This window comes from Macaca fascicularis, chromosome 9, assembly GCF_037993035.2.
Source record: "Macaca fascicularis isolate 582-1 chromosome 9, T2T-MFA8v1.1".
NCBI classification, from domain to species: domain Eukaryota; kingdom Metazoa; phylum Chordata; class Mammalia; order Primates; family Cercopithecidae; genus Macaca; species Macaca fascicularis.
Window position 1 is genome coordinate 6652140 of NC_088383.1, and position 16847 is coordinate 6668986.

Genomic DNA, 16847 nt, shown 5'->3' on the forward strand with positions numbered 1-16847 from the left:
TATAAATTAGGCACAGCAAGAGATGAACAACAATAATAAAATGGAAGTTACAACTATATACTGTAAGAAAAGTTATATGAGTATGGACTGTCCATCTCAAAATATTTTATTTATTATACTGTACTTGAGTACTACTTGTGATGAGTGAGGTAGGTGGTGCAGGCATTATGAAGTACTACTGTTGGCCTACTGGGTGGGTAGCATCTACAGCATGGATACACTGGACAAAGGGATGATTCACAGCCGGGCGTGGTGGCTCACGCCTGTAATCCCAGCACTTTGGGAGACCGAGGTGGGCAGATCACGAGGTCAGGAGATCAAGACCATCCTGCCTAACATGGTGAAATCCTGTCTCTACTAAAAAATACAAAAAAATTAGCTGGGCATGGTGGCGGGCATCTGTAGTCCCAGCTACTCGGGAGACTGAGGCAGGAGAATGGCGTGAACCTGGGAGGCGGAGCTTGCAGTGAGCCTAGATCGCACCACTGCACTCCAGCCTGGGTGACAGAGCAAGACTCAGTCTCAAAAAAAAAAAAAAAAAAAAAAAAAAAAGGATGATTCACATACTGGGTAGGAGGGGCAAGAAGCAAGGATACAAAATAGTTCCTAAAGTCTGGCATGGCAGATCACATCTATAATCCCATTACTTTGATAGGCCAAGGTGGGAGGATCACTTGAGGCCAGGAGTTTGAGACCAGTCTGGGCAACATAGCAAGACCTTATCTCTACCAAAATAAAAAAATTTAAATTTTTTTTTTTTTTTAAACTAGCCAGGCATAACCGCCTGCACCTGTAGTCCTGGCTACTCTGAAGGCTGAGGTGGGAGGATAGCTTCAGCCCGGGAGTTCAAGGATGCAGTGAGCTGTTGCTGTGCCACTGCATTGCAAGCTGGGTAACAGAGTGATACCCTGTCTTTCAAAGAAATAGGCTCTTAAATCATAGCTCCTGTAAGTCAAGGAGCTTAGGAGACTATGGAGGAGACAAATATGTAAATCATCATATGCCATACAACACATAGAGACTCTCATAGAATCTTTTTGAAAACTGAAAGTAGTGATTCTTTTTGTGAGTGAGATATTAGTGTCCTAACTTTATTGTAGTGTAATCATTAGAAAAGTCTGATTTTGTATATTCATTGTGATTAAATAATGATTTATATTTGTAGCCTTATCACCTCTCAGTTTTGAAATAAAATGTTTTATTCTGTAAAATGGTATATTTTGTTTAGGTGGTTTAACTGAAAAATTATTGTATAGATACTGGATTTTATCTTTTATGTGTATATAGATTTTTGAAGTGGTAAGCAGTAGAAAAGAAAAGCTATTGAATTCATGATTTAGAACAACAGCTTTTAGACAACAACTGCTGCCTGGGGACAAAACTGCCCCAGTTACTGAAAGCATTAAAATTTCAAGACTTTTCTTGAGCTCAAGAGTCCACTGAAGACTCTGATAGAGGGAAACAAAAGAGAGGAAGAATTTATTTTCATCTGTATTTCTTGTTGCCCTGGAACTTGATTATTTTCTATTATTTTCCATTTCTTAAGATGCTGTAGAAAGAAGTCTTTTATTGGATGGTATCTTGCAGTCTTTTTAGTTTCAGGGTTTTGGGAAAATTTTCATGTAAATATGAGCTTAAGATGCTACTTATAGGTTTGATTCATCTTGAGTTTATACTGGCTACATGGTAACATATTGGCTGTTTAAGCAGTGGTATGAAATGTCAGCTGTCTCAGTGAAAAAGTAAGGCTTTTCTGATTGATCTGCCATGTGCTTGAGCACTATTCTAAAACTAACCCTTCATATTCTGGTTATTTTATATAGCCCCAACAGGGGCAAGATTATTTCAGCTAAGGAATTTGAAGTTTCTGATACTGGGGACAGAATTACCCTGACTCCCATAACATGTGCAGAATTTTTTCTTTTCTTGAGGTCAATATTCACTAATGAGTATGGGTAGAGGGAGAAGAGAGGGATTGCAGAATATTCCTTCAGTTGAATTTTTCATTTATATTTAAGGCAATCATCAAATGCTTAGAAGATCGAGGGTTTTTCATTTTACTTACATCATCAGCCTTACTATCAGAACCAGGTATGGACAACTGTTTTGGGAAAAAATATTTTTCATTATGTTTACTTTTGCTTTATAAGATCAACAACCTAACTTTTCTTTTTCTGATTCTCATTCTGCATAGATTTTGGAGGCAAGCAGATGGGTCTGCATGGGTTACATTTATTTCATTCACCCCTGTCAACAGGTGAGGATACAGTGGTTTCCAGTTCACTCTGTTGGATATATTTAGTCCTCATCTGACTTGACCACTTAGCAGCACGTGACACTGTTAACTGTTTTTTCCTCTTAAGTATCTCTCTTCCCTTAACATCACTGGTTCACCCTTCTTGACCTCCCTTGTAGGTTTATGCTTCCCTCTGACCTCAATCCCATATCTCCACTTGTCCACTGACGTTGCCACTAAGATATCTCAAAGGTGCCTTAAATTTAGCATGTCTAAAACTGAATTCATTTGTTATTGAATTTTGCCATCGTCTCTCCAGTAAATATGTCTCAGGCTCTGGGTCTTCATAGGTGCTGTTCTCCTTATCTGTACCTTATCTATTAGTCTTTTTCATATCAAGCCCATACATTCTTATGGTGATGTTGATCCACCAGAGGACCAAACCTTGGCTCTTGGGGGCAAAAAAATACTACTCATACAGTGCATAAACAGATATGCAGTGTATATGTGGTATTAAAATTTTGGAGGTCAATTTGGGGGAAAAATGGGTCTAAAAGGGCTGGGGAGGAGGATGACTAAAAAGATTGAGAAACACTAATCTAGTTTATTCTTCCTCCTATCTGTCAAGCTCGGCTTCACTATCACTTTCTTTATTCCCATCACCACGCTTTGCTCAACTTAGACCCCTATGCTTATTTATCATCCATATAGTTTAAATATTTATTTGTACAATTATTTAATGCCTGCCCTTCTTGTATTCTGCTGTATCCCTAGTGCATAGCAATGCCAGTCACCTATAAAACAGTAAATATTTGCTAAACAAATAAATAAATGAGAGTTGGCCAGTCACGGCAGCTCACACCTATAATCCCAGCACTCTGGGAGGCCGAGGCAGGTGGATTTCTTGAGCTCAGGAGTTCCGAGACTAGCCTAGGCAACATGGCAAGACCCCGTTTCTACAAAAAATAGAGAAAAATTAGCCAGGCGTGGTGGCTTGCACCTGTGGTCCCATCTACTTGGGAGGCTCAGGTGGGAGGATCACTTGAGCCTGGGACGCGGAGGTTGCAGTGAGCCAAGATTGTACCGCTGCCCTCCAGCCTGGGCAACAGAGTGAGACCCTGTCTCAAAAAAAAAAAAAAAAAAAAGTCACTTTGTTTTATAATCATAATGTGTGTGTTTAAATATAAAATTCTATATAGTATTTATAAAGCTATAACCAATATAAAAATGTTTTTAAAGTTTTTTTTAAAAATTCAGTTACTGGCTAGGCGTGGTGGCTCACGCCTGTAATCCCAGCACTTTGGGAGGCTGAGGTGGGTGGATCACAAGGTCAGGAGATCAAGACCATCCTGGCCAACATGGTGAAACTCCGTCTCTACTAAAATACAAAAAATTAGCTGGTTTTGGTCATGCATACCTGTAGTTCCAGCTACTCAGGAGGCTGAGGCAGGGGAATCACTTGAACCCGGGAGGCAGAGATTGCAGTGAGCTGAGATCACGCGCCCCTGCACTCCAGCCTGGCGACAGAGTGAGACTCTGTCTCAAAAAAATTAATAATAATAATAATAAAACTAGTTACTTAAAGCAGAAAGCTGTGCTTTCCTAGGCATCACTTCATTGCAACAAGCAAAGCATTACCCATGATAATAACATAATTGGCAGTGGCTGTTTGTATTTTTCAAGCATTTATCATGTCAGGTTTTGTGGTGGAAGTAGTAGATTTAGCAATCCATAAAATAAGTACTCTTATAACAGTTTCAAAGATGAAGAAACTCAGGGTCGAATTTGTTTATGGTCTAACAGCTAACTCCAGATCTGGCTCCTGTAAGATTTCTAATTTCTTTTTTTTTTTTTTTTTCCAGTTGTAAACTATAAAGTTTCAGATATTTCATTAAAAGATTTTAACAAAGTGAAAGATTAAAATTCTCACATAATATGACATGAACTTGCCAAGCGTTTGCCTATATTTATATCAGGTGAAGAAGAAAAAGACTGGCCAGGCATAGTGGCTCACGCCTGTAATCCCAGCACTTTGGGAGGCCAAGGCGGGCGGATCACTTGAGGCCATGAGTTGGAGACCAGCCTGGCCAACATGGTGAAACCCCATCTCTACTAAAAATATGAAAATTAGCTGGGTGTGGTGGCATGTGTGTATAATTCTAGCTACTCAAGAGACTAAGACACAGAATTGCTTGAACCCGGGATGCGGAGGTTGCAGTGAGCTGAGATCACACCACTGCATTCAAGCCTGGGTGACAGAAGAAGACTCTGACTCAAAAAAAAAAAAACAAAAAACAAATAACAAAAAGACCAGAGTAATAACTTTAAGACAATTTAATTTATAAAAACTTCAGGCCCGGAGTGGTGGAGGCCTGTATTCCCAGCACTCCAGGAGGCTGAGGCAGACAGATCTCTTGAGCCCACTCGTTCAAGACCAGCCTGAGCAACACGACAAATCCCATGTCTACAAAAAATACAAAACTTTTTATTTTGATATCTGGCCACATTTTCCTTTTTACTGTTATTTGTCCTTCATTTCCTTTTTCTGTAACTACTGTAGTGCTAATGTATTTAACTAGAACTAACTTTGTGTTTTATTCTGAAGTTACTTTTCTTTAAAAAGAATGGTACAATTTTTATTTTCACTTACTAGGCCTTGAAGGCCATTGTTTCTTGTGGCTTTATATTACTGACAACTCAAATTTTCTAGGATTTTTTTACCCAGTTCATAGGGACCAGACCTTTTCTCTTTTTTTTCCCTTTTACTCTTTCCTTTATTCGTTTGCAAAAAAAGAAAAAGTTAGCACTTAAGTCAAAGCATGGGCCAAGGAGAGGAGGTGAAACATAGACTAGTCAGTTTTAGAAGTTTTTATTTCATTTGATAGAAAAGGCGATAAAATTAGCAATAATCATTCCAGTGAGATTTCAGCATTTTTTAGGGCTTCTTTTTTCAGTTCAGTTGATTTGCACTAACTCATTAAAAGAATTTAAAGTGAGTTCAATAAGGTAGAGCTACAGTAAGATAAATTTTAAAACAAAATAAGAAAAAGTACAAAAGCAAATCTGCCAGCTCTAAAGGCTAGTGGTACTGCTATGATGGACCATTGAGTTCATGAGCTCCTTGTTAGTGAGATGGAGCTGGAGGCAGGGTTTAGTTTACTTGTTCTAACCTAGTGATTGCATGTCATGATACTTTTTCAGTTCAGTGTACGTGCGTGTGTGTGTATAATTTCAAATACACGGAGATATATTTGTTAAATGTACCTGTAAGTCTTCTATTAATTGCCATTTAGGTTGTCATTTGAAAGACTGTAACATATTTAACCATCACGTAATTTTGAAATGTAAAGCATTTTTTTTCCAGAATGTTTTGTTTTTAAAAAATAAACTTCAGATGTTTAATACATGTATATATATTTTAGGGGTAAAAGATTTGAAAGTTGAAGATGACATCTCAATGAAGCTGATACCTATTTTGCCTGCCCTTAATTGTGCCCTGCTAGAAACAAAGAAATCACTTCCTGAAGAAAGAATCCATCCAAACACATTAGTAAAGCATTTCCAAGAACTGTACAAGGTGGACAGAAGCCCTTCATTGACTGTTGCTCCTCAGGATAGAATGAAAGACCCTACATTCTTGGGGAAACTGCCCAGTGGTTTTGACTTGATTCCTCCAGCTGAAAAGTGCCCTTCAGAGTCTTTAACTCAGTTGAACTCTTATTTTTCAGACCCCAGTGCTTACATTTTGGAAGTGTCTACTGCTTTGGACTTGTTAGCAGAGCATCCTCAGTCTCCTTGTGTTTCAGACGGAATTTGTGATGCTGGATTTTCTTTAGTTATGACTCCAGATCCTGATTTTCCTGGCTCAGAGGCAGAAGTAAGAAAAGAAACTGAAACAAAAAAGGATTCTGAAGAAATGTTGAAAGCAAAGAAGAGAGTTGTGGTTCCATTGAGTCCAGCGTCCAATCTGAGAGTGCAGCCTAAGAGGAAGGCCAGCATGCCACACGTGGTGCAGAGTAAAAAGGTGAACTTGTGCCACCCCTTTCCCAAAAGAACTGCTCCCAGAGCAGACAACAGCTCGGACTCTCCAACAACTCTTAAGTTAGTTAAAGGGCAGTTTCCTCAGAAAAGAAAAAGAGGTAAGCACGATTTATGTGGGTTATTATAATAATAGTTGTGGCCAGGTGTGGTGGCTCATGCCTGTAATCCCAGCACTTTGGGAAGCCGAGGTGGGTGGATCACCTAAGGTCAGGAGTTTGAGACCAGCCTGATCAACATGGTGAAACCCTGTCTCTACTAGAAATACAGAATTAACTGGGTGTGGTGGTGCGTGCCTGTAATCCCAGCTACTCAGAAGGCTGAGGCACAAGAATCACTTGAACCCAAGAGACAGGTTGCAGTGAGCCGAGATCATGCCATTGCACTCCAGCCTGGGTGACAAGAGCAAATCTCCATCTCAGTAATGATAATAATAGTTGTATTCAATCCCTCTTGCTGTCTTGGTCTCTGTGGACTGCAGCTTTGCAGCATCAGTTAGAATTGCCGTCATTTCTCTTCAGGCAATTGTGTGCCTCCTAATGCCTGACAAGCACTGATTGAGATAGCAACTGAAAACCAAGAAATAGGAAAGACCAAGATACCTCAAAAGCCTACCCACCACCAACATGTTATGTTCCACCTTGTAAAACCACTCACACGTGTATGTTCCATTCTAAGAAAGACGACCATCTAGTTTCTGTGCCATCCTCTTCACAAATGGAGGAAGAAGAGGTTCTTCTAAAATCAAGCACATCAGTACCAGCAAACGGTGATAGCTGACAGCCTCAACACCTATAAAGAGGAGGGAAATGCCTGGGACCTCCAAAAGTAAAGTAGTCTGGGGCAGAGTTTCTAATCCTTTATGTGTACCACAGGTTTTTACGTGAGCACCTGGATTCTTCATGTGGTTTTTATGCTCCCTGAAAATTGAGTGAGAATTGGAGTCTTGAGCCACTTAGTGTATTGGCAAATGTATTTCAGTGAACATAGCACAGCAAACCATATGACTTTGCTCTAGAGTCATCTCAAATTGTATTTTACTATTATTTCTCTAAAAGAGTAGGGAAGTATATGGGTGACCCCTTTGGAGAAGAAGGCAGCACAGTATGGCCGAGGGGCCACTCAGTTGTACCTGTGTCATCTCTGACTGTTCTCATGCCGTGTTGGCAGAGCTGAGCAGCTGTGGCAGAAACCACGTGACCTTCAAAGCTGAAAGTATGGACTCTCTGGCCCCTCACAGAAAATGTTTGCCAGGCCAATCTGTAATATTTTGAATTTGAAAATGTTGGTGCCTAAAGAAGAAACATCTAGGATATGGTAATCCCAGGATTCTAAATAATTTAGGGTTTACCCTATGGAGGTTTTTTTGTTTGGAGTTTTCTGTTTTTGTTTAGAAACAGGTTTTCTCTGTCAGCCAGGCTGGAGTTGAGTGACATGATCATAGATCACTGCAGTCTCAAACTCCTGGGCTCAAGTGATCTTCCTGCCTCAGCCTCTGGAGTAGTTGGGACTACAGGGGCGCCCCACTAAGTTTTTAAATTTTTTTGTAGAGATAGGGTCTTACTATGTTTCCCAGGCTAGACTTTGAACTACTGGCCTCAAGCGATACTCCTGCCTCAGCCCCCCAAAATGTTGGGATTACAGGTGTGAGCCACTGCACCCAGCCTTGGTTTTATCCTGTGGCTTCACAAATAGTGGTTTCTGGCTTATTGTGGCTTGAGGAATGGGGTGGAGATGTGTGTATTTAGGAGGGTAAGTGGAAAGTATGGTAGTATAAAGCAGTGCACCAGACGGTACAACTCTCTGTAAAATAGATTCCAGGCCAACCATACTGCTCTGCATGAACCAATTTAAGGTATTGAATCAATTGTCCATAACTCAACATAAATTGTCACTGTTTCTCAAATGTTTTTAATTATATCCACTGTAAGAAATACGTTTCATATTATATTCCGGTACCTACAAATTCATACATGACTGCAACAAAAATTTCAAAAAAAAATTATGTGTAATACAGTCTGATACCTTCTGTTCTGTTTTATTTAAGAGTTCTGGGCTGGGTGCAGTGGCTCGTGTCTATAATCATAACACTTTGGGAGGCTGAGGCGGGCGGATCACTTGAGGCCAGGAGTTCAAGACCAGCTTGGCCAACATGGTGAAACCCCGTCTCTACTAAAAACACAAAAAATAGCCAGGTATGGGGGCGCTGGCCTGTAATCCCAGCTACTTGGGAGACTGAGACACGAGAATCTCTTGAACCTGGGAGGCAGAGGTTGCAGTGAACTGTATTGCACTCCAGCCTGGGTGACAGAGCAAGACTCCATCTCAAAAAAAAAAAAAAAAAAAAGAAAGAATGAATGAATGAATTCCAGTTGTGACACACTGAATCATTGAATTTATTTTACAACCCCACCAGTGGATTAATTGCATTCAGTTTGAGAAGCATGGTACTGAGTGTTCCATGTGAACAGAACAATCCCTGCAGGATCACTTTGTTTCATTTTTCTTATCTGTTTCTCCCAAGACCTGGGTGTACTTGCAAATATCTTCCCTTTCTGTTTGTACAAATATTAGAAAGTTTCCCCCTGGGTCTTGGTTGTCTGATCTTTTTCTTTTTAATTTAGTCTTAACTGTTTTCCTGATTTTTTTTTTATTTTACTTTTCCCTATGCTGAAGATTTTAGAAAATGTAATTAGAGTGTAATAAGAAGTCTTACTCTTAAAACAATATGCTGCTTTAGTACTTATTAATGTAATAATTTGGTAGGGAGGAAAATAATCAGACTTGAAATGTACAGCATTAAGATATTCTGAAAACATCTTTAAAACTATTCCTTTCCCTAACCCCCAAAAGAATGAAATGAAATGGGTCTCCTTTTTTCTGCTACATTTCACTAACACTCATCACAGTTTCTTAAACTGTTTAATATGATCTTTAGTGTCCTTAGTGAGAAGTAGTGTCTTCTGTATAATGTAATTTAAAAATATTTGCCAACATTTATATGTGTGATTATTTCATATGATATCTTTGAGGCTAAATTTTAACTCTTAAAAGATTGAAATACTTTCTATTGTGCATTATAAGCAGGTGTTTAGTATTTCCTTTTTCTTTCCATCCACCTCCACCTTTAGCTATTTTTATACTATGTGAGAAGCAAAACAGAGCACTTCTAAGAGACATAATTGTGTAAGATAGTAGATTTGTTAGAAATAAAACCAGGTGCAAACTTTCCTCAGTCTTCCCATCTTTTAAAAGATTATTTTTCAGATGGTATTAAAATTTAGATGTTTACAAGTAGTAATGTAAAATATATAATATGGCTCTCCAAATATATAATATTGCTCTCGATACAACTCTTCTCTGCAGTGTGGTTATAGTTTTAACCACATCGCCTTATGGGAGCTGTGCTGCTTTTTGTTTAAATGTGAATATCTATATCCTGGGGCTGTGATCTAGCATATTCAGTCTGACCTGTCACATTAGTCAGCAAAGGTTATGAAGATTTTTTTTTTTTTTCTTTTGAGACAGGGTCTCACTCTTGCCCAGCCTGGAGCAGGTTGATCTCCTACTCCTCAGCTCAAGCAGTCCTCTCGTCATGGCCCCCGACATACTGGGATTACAAGTGTGAGCCACACTCCTAGCCCAAAGATTTTTGTTTTTTTTTTTCTTTTTTTTTTTCAGTTGTTACAAAGTTACTACTCCGATCTTTTTCTTCTTCATCTGATAGGGATATAGGCAGACACTTAGCAAGTTCATATTATATTTATGTGAGAATGTTTAACTTTTGCTTTGTTAAAATCTTTTAATTAAATACCTGAAACTTCATAGTTTATTCCCCATTACTAAAGTTACTGCCCCCAAAATAAAAACAAAACAGAACAAAAAATGGAAAAGCTACGCTAAGTATCTGGGCCCCTACCCCTTAAAAACATGATGTCTTTTCTACATAAGGTGCGGAAGTGCTGACTGCACAGTTTGTACAGAAAACCAAATTGGATAGGAAAAACCAAGAAGCTCCTATTTCTACAGATGTTCCAGTGCCAACAAATGCTAAAAGGGCAAGGAAACAAGAGAAATCTCCAGTCAAAACTGTTCCAAAGGCTAAGCCACCTGTGAAGAAATCTCCACAAAAACAAAGAGTAAATATAGTAAAAGGCAATGAGAACCCCAGAATCAGAAAGCAGCTGCAACCTGGTAAGAAATACTCTTCCTGTAAATTTAAACACCCCAATACAGATCTAACAGAGAGTGCAAAATAATATATTGAAATAGTGTAAGAGCAGTTGAAATGTCCCTATAATATTTTCTGTGTTTTTCAGTTCAGACATGAAAAAAAATAAGTAAACTGGTTAATGTAAATAAATTAGGAAGGTACAAAGGCTCAAACCTTCAAAAACATAGAGTCTACTTTTTACTTTGCAAAAAAGCCTAAACACGAATTGTCTACAAGCATTAAAGTATAAATGGCCTTATTTATAACTAAATACAGAAGAAGTAGTATCTGGCATTATTTTTCTGGACCATTATAATTATAAGAAATTATAATTATCAAGAAAAGTATAAGTTTATCTGAAGGGAATTATAAACAGACTGTCCAGAACTGTCAGTAATGCAGAATCCTTTATTTGGTTTTATTTATTTATTTAGAGACAGGGTCACACTTTATAATCACTGCAACCTTGACCTCTTGGGCTCAAGGTATCCTCCCACCTCAGCCCCCTCAAATAGCTGGGCCTACAAGCACGCACCACCATGCTCAGCTAATTTTTTTGTATTTTTTTATAGAGACCAGGTTTCAGCCGGGTGTGGTGGCTCACGCCTGTAATCCCAGCACTTTGAGAGGCCAAGGTGGGTGGATCATCAGGTCAGGAGTTCCAGACCAGCCTGACCAACATGGAGAAACCCTATTTCTACTAAAAATACAAAATTAGGCGTATTGGTACATGCCTGTAATCGCAGCTACTCGGGAGGCTGAGGCAGGAGAATCTCTTGAACCTGGGAGGCGGAGGTTGTGGTTAGCTGAGATTGCGCCACTGCACTCCAGCCTGGGCGACAGAGCAAGACTCCGTCTCAAAAAAAAAAAAAAGAGAGAGACAGGGTTTCACCATGTTGCCTAGGCTGGTCTTGAACTCCTGAGCTCAAGTGATCTGCCTGCCTCCGCCTCCGAAAGTGTTAGGATTACAGGCATGAGCTACCATGCCCAGCTGAGAATCCTATATTTGGTTTTAAAAGGCATTAATTTTAAAAGTAGTTTTACTGATTTAACTTTGCTTAAGTGAAGAATCAAGTTTAGTCACATGAACTGCTCTAGTTTTGTATTTTCAACCTCTGGACATAACGTCTGTACTAGAAAGTTTTGTTGTCACCTTAGTGAGACACATACCAGCTTTCCTCCCGGATTTACTTTCCTTAATTTTTCTTCCCTTTGGTATTGATTCGTTTGTGGTGTGCGTGTTATTTTTTTGTTTTGTTTAACAAAGAGACGTCATTCCCTCATATCTTTTCTATGAGTTTTCTGTCTGGTTTTCCTGATTCTACTTTCTCCCTCATCTGTTACTAGATTTTAGTATCTCACAGAGAATGAGAATTCAGAGAAAGAAAGTGGATTGTTGAGTTTTTTGTTTTTTTTTTTTTGAAATGAAATCTTGCTCTGTCGCCAGGCTGGAGCGCAGTGGCACAATCTCTGCTCACTGCAACCTCTGCCCCCGGGTTCAAGGAATTCTCCTGCCTCAGCCTCCCTAGTAGCTGGGACTACAGGTGCATGCCACCACACCTGGCTAATTTTTGTATTCTTAGTAGAGATGGGGTTTCATCATTTTAGCCAGGATAGTCTCGACCTTTTGACCTCATGATCTGCCTGCCTTGGCCTCCCAAAGTGCTGGGATTACAGGTGTGAGCCACTGCATCCAGCCAGGTTTGTTTTGTTTGTTTGTTTGTTTGTTTGTTTAACTTAAGCATACCCTGAGATTCTTTAAGGTTTTTCAGATTGTTTTGTGACTGAAGATTTTTTTAGAAGCTCATCATGTCATTCAAAAACCCACATGCTCCAATTTTGGCTTCCATACCAAATTTGAGCTCTTCTGCTTGTCTCTCTTGGGAGTTTATGGTGCGGCTGCACCCCACCTCTCTGTGTTGCGCCCCTGCTGTTGCCACCATGCTTCTTCCCCTGTGGGCCATATGTGCCTCCCCCACGCATCCTTTGCCCGTCAGGGGCTCACAGCTAGAATTTATCCCCACAGGGAGGCATTTTCTCATGTTCTGACTCTCACTAATCTCTCATTTCTTTGGGATATTTGAGAACATTATATAATTTAATTCATACTATTTTCAAGTCATTTGACGTATCTTGGTCCAGTCTTTCCAATTTGTAAACATTATGAGAATAGATAACATCTTGTGTTCCTAGCAGCGTCATTTGAATTCGTTGTACTGAATTGGCTTCAGATGTTTATTGACAAATTGATTAATGGGAGGAGGTATGTAATTGCATACTGGCAGAAAAGTGAGCCCAGAAAATTTAAAGTTTTCAAAATATGTGTTCAAATACAGGCTGATTTGTATTGCAAATGTCTCTATGTATTATGGAGCCACATTCCAAGTTAACATTTTTAAATGACTACGTTTAAATCTCTTAATTTTTTTCTTAAGCGCCTATGTTAATCATTTTACTTCCTATACTTGAAATATCAAAGTTTAAGAAGGTAGATGAACCATAGCCACATTGACCTCAGTTTGAAAATTACTGATTTAAATTAGAATCAAATGATAATTTTGAAGTCAAACAAACAGTCCTTTTGTTAATGAAACTTGATTTTCTGTCCTTTTTATTCACTAAACTTTTTTTTAGTGTAGTTCCTTTGGCATTGTCTTATGTATGTCTTAAATAGAAATTATTGGTGGTGTATTTTTTTTATTGAGAACCTGTAACACGTCAATAATTGGGTGATTTATGTGAGACTGTAATATATTAAACTACCATTTTTATTTTAATACAGTATCTTTTATATTAGGCCTTACTCATAAGTAGTGTTTTGTGTAAGGGATAAGTAGATGGAGGCCATAATAACAAAGATAGAATGAAATTAGCATCAGATCACAAAATTAATTTTATGTTTCCAGTATACCTTTGGGGCTAACAAGACAATTATCTGCTTTGGGTCCTTTTCATCCACCTGTCCCCTTTGGGTTTGCTGTTTTAAATGAAAACTGGGCAGTGGTTGATTAGCTTAACCCTTTCCCCATGTATGTGCATGCCCTTCTCTTTCTAATTGGTGACATCATAGGCTGGAGCTTTCTTCTCTTTAAATGTGTTACTCATTGGCCTTGGCTGGCAGGTTGTTAACTCATTTTGGGCCTGCTACTATGATAAAGAGGAACACAGTTGGCTTTTCTGTTCACCTATCTACCTGCAGCAGAGAATCATTGCCTAGTAGAGTTGTGAAGTTTATCCTTCATAATAACAGCATTTAGGAAGGAATAATTAATATATTGAAAATACCTAGGGAAACCACTAGCAAATGTAAATATTCTGATTAAGGGCATATGGATAGATTTGATTATCTATAAAAAGGAACATTGTCAGTAGATTTGCTCTTTCTTGGATAATGTAAGAGGCAATGTTTTTGGTAATGAAAGTAAAAGTTTAAAAGGTAATGGAATTAATTGATGATTCTGAATACTCATGACTTTTCTAATTTTTTATTTCTATCACATCATGTAATTAAAGATCAATATAGTTAAAATCATTTGAACTTAGATAGTTTCTCTAATAAATCATTTGTTCAGGGAAATGATTCCTGAGAAAGTATGTTAGCAAACTCTAATACACACTTGAAACTTCTACGTTCCTGTCCTTGTTAGATTGTAAGCTCCCCAAGGGCAGGACTGTCATCTTTTTTTTGTTTTGTTTTTTTTCTGTTTGTACGTTTTTTGAGCTGAGCTGTATGTCTTGTGTGTAGATCAGTTCATATGTTTTTGAAAGGCAATTTCTTTCTAAATTAATGTACACATTCCTTAAGACTTGTCCCTCTGGTTTAACACATTATAATCTGAGGGTTGAAAGAGACCTTAATCTAATAGAAAATTTTAATATGCTGTGTATTACAGGTTTTACCTGAGGGTTGGAAGAGACCTTAATCTAATAGAAAATTTTAATATGCAATATATGTAACATAAGTTTTTCTCAAACATGTTGAGTTAACCATCATAGTAATATGGCAGAGAATTAATTCTATAACAAGCAAACATATCTCTCTTTTTTTTTTCTTTTATACTGAAGTCAAAGGAGAAACTGCTTCAAAGCTTCAATCAGAAATTTCAAGAGATGGTCAAGAAGATGGGATTAGCATAAATAGCGTTCAACCAGAAAATAGCACAGTGGCTCACAATGATCTTCCTGAAAACTCCATTGTCAACTATGACTCCCAGGCCCTAAATATGTTGGCCGATCTAGCATTAAGCTCTGCTACTTCTTCCACACCGGTACCTGAGCCTAGAAATCTTCACTGTTCCTCTGAATTGCCACAAAATGATGTTTTGCTCTCTAAAGAAAATTCTTTGCGAGGTACATCTGACCATGAATATCACAGAGGAGTTAAAAGTCAAAAAGGCGAATTACTTCCTAACCCATCTTCTGATAGGAAGAGTAATTCTGAGTCAGACTTAATTGTTAGCCAAGATGAAGAAAGCTTGGTTCCGTGTAGTCAGGCCCCTGCTAAAGCCCAGTCAGCACTTACTGAGGAAATGCTAGAATCTTCAGACGCAAGTCAAAGCTCTTCTGTTTCTGTGGAACATTCTTATGCCCTGCTCCTTAGAGAACATTCAAAGAAAAATCTACAGGAGAGAGAGATACCAAGCCCTGTGTTTCCCAAGAATGGGACAAAAAGCCCTGAAGCAGTAACCCCAGTGGGGAAAGTCATGCCATTTCGGCATCAGCCTGGTCTTTTGCTTCAGCAAAAGCCTCCTGACGAGCCCATGGTGAAGCCCAAGGATCGACAAGCGTCTTCCCGTGTGAAAAAATCTTCTTGCTCTCGTATAGTGTTTAGCTGTGATGACTCCGTTAAGATCACTTTCAAATGTGAAACAGAATATGCATTCAGCTTAGATAGCAAATATACCAACAACCCACTGGAGAAAACTGTAGTAAGAGCATTACATGGGTGAGTATGAGTGAAGCTTGGTGAAAATGGATGAAATTTTTCTGTTGAGATGAATGTAGTGAGATGGGGAAACTTGTGCCAAACTCTGGAGAAGGAGAAAGAAGTGTGTGTAAAACCAGAAATTTGATAATAACATCAAGCAAACATGTTTCCTGGCAATAAAGAGTAACAGGCTGGTTTTCCCCCTGTGCTCATGTGGAGAACTTTTTAAAGATAATTTTAGCCTGATGAATAGCTTTCCAATTTGCAGTGCTCCTTCGTAAGCCCTTGTGGCTTTTGAATTTCAATTTTTACATGAGATCTTAATGTAAAATAGTGTGAGATTTAGAAATAATGCTTTACAGACTGAATTCCAGAGGAAACATTTTAAAAATCACTTGTAGCTTGGTAAATTGGTCAGACTGATAGGACTAAGCAGTTTCACATAAGATTGTTCTATAGATCTCCCTCAAGAAGGAATCAAGGCAATAATAACAGAGTGTTGACCAGCACCATCTTTGGAGTGTAGGTTTGAACCCGGGTTCTTTCCCTTTCTTACCTCCTGTGATCCTGGGCAAGTGTCTTGCTTCTGGACAGTGCTGCTTAATTGCGTGTGCTGCTCATCTAGAGATTTCACTGAAGTGCAGATTCTGATGCATTCTCCTCGGGGACAGACCTGACATTCTGCATTTCTAACAGATTTTCAGGTGACATCAATGGTGGATGACAGTCTATCGCCAACACTTAAGTATGTAGCTGCATCCTGAGGTTACATATATTGGGATTTTTGCACAGTGACTGGCCAGTAGTAATAATAAATGGTAACCATTACTGTTAGCAAGAAGCACTCGTTAGCTACATGAAATGACATTCAGCTCCCTATTAATGAACTATTTTACATCTGACTATATGGACTCTACAGCTGTCAGGCTTTCTTCCGTACACATGTTCATATATACTCATAAAGGTCATTTCCTTAGAACTTCCTGTTTAGCTGTTTCCCAACTCTGCAGCCCCCCTAACTTATCATACTCTGGCGATCTGCCATCCTTTTGCCTGCCAGAGGGCCAGAAATGTTTTCTGTCTCCCTTTACAGTTTCAGGATATTTTTCAGAACTATAATCTGAAAATAGTATAGTTCTGTTGAATTGCCCAGAGAGAGATTTTATCTTCAGACTTTCTCAACTATTAGAAGAGAGACACAAAAATGGAAAATAAATGAATCAGCCAGACTTAGCAAACGCATGGTGATGAGGATTTGGGTATTGGTGAAACTATTTCTACAATAAGTATTTTGTGTCCAGAGTGAATTTGTATGACGTAAAAGACACGTGCTACCCATGTTCAGATCATGGTTCTGCCATACAGGTTTTGTGATTTGAAGGAAGGCAATTACATGTTCTGATTCTCAGTTCCTGTCTCTGTAAAATGAGTGG

At 38.7% G+C, this 16847-nt stretch overlaps 1 protein-coding gene across 22 annotated transcripts in view; it reads left to right on the top strand.

The window, feature by feature from the left end:
• TASOR2 (transcription activation suppressor family member 2) overlaps positions 1–16847 on the top strand; it is a 78768-nt gene that overhangs the window by 39571 nt on the left and 22350 nt on the right. For 16 of the 22 annotated variants that reach the window (XR_012417399.1, XM_074000921.1, XM_005564565.5 and 13 more), the window contains 5 exons: positions 2019–2091; positions 2195–2257; positions 5659–6375; positions 10226–10468; positions 14553–15432. Coding sequence is in view for 21 of the 22 variants with exons in the window: in XM_074000921.1 (XP_073857022.1) it covers positions 2019–2091; positions 2195–2257; positions 5659–6375; positions 10226–10468; positions 14553–15432 (1976 nt within the window). In the remaining variant the exon portion in view is untranslated. The remainder of the gene's footprint in view (positions 1–2018; positions 2092–2194; positions 2258–5658; positions 6376–10225; positions 10469–14552; positions 15433–16847) is intronic. The other 6 variants (XM_074000914.1, XM_074000925.1, XM_065520245.1 and 3 more) reach the window with 2 other exon arrangements.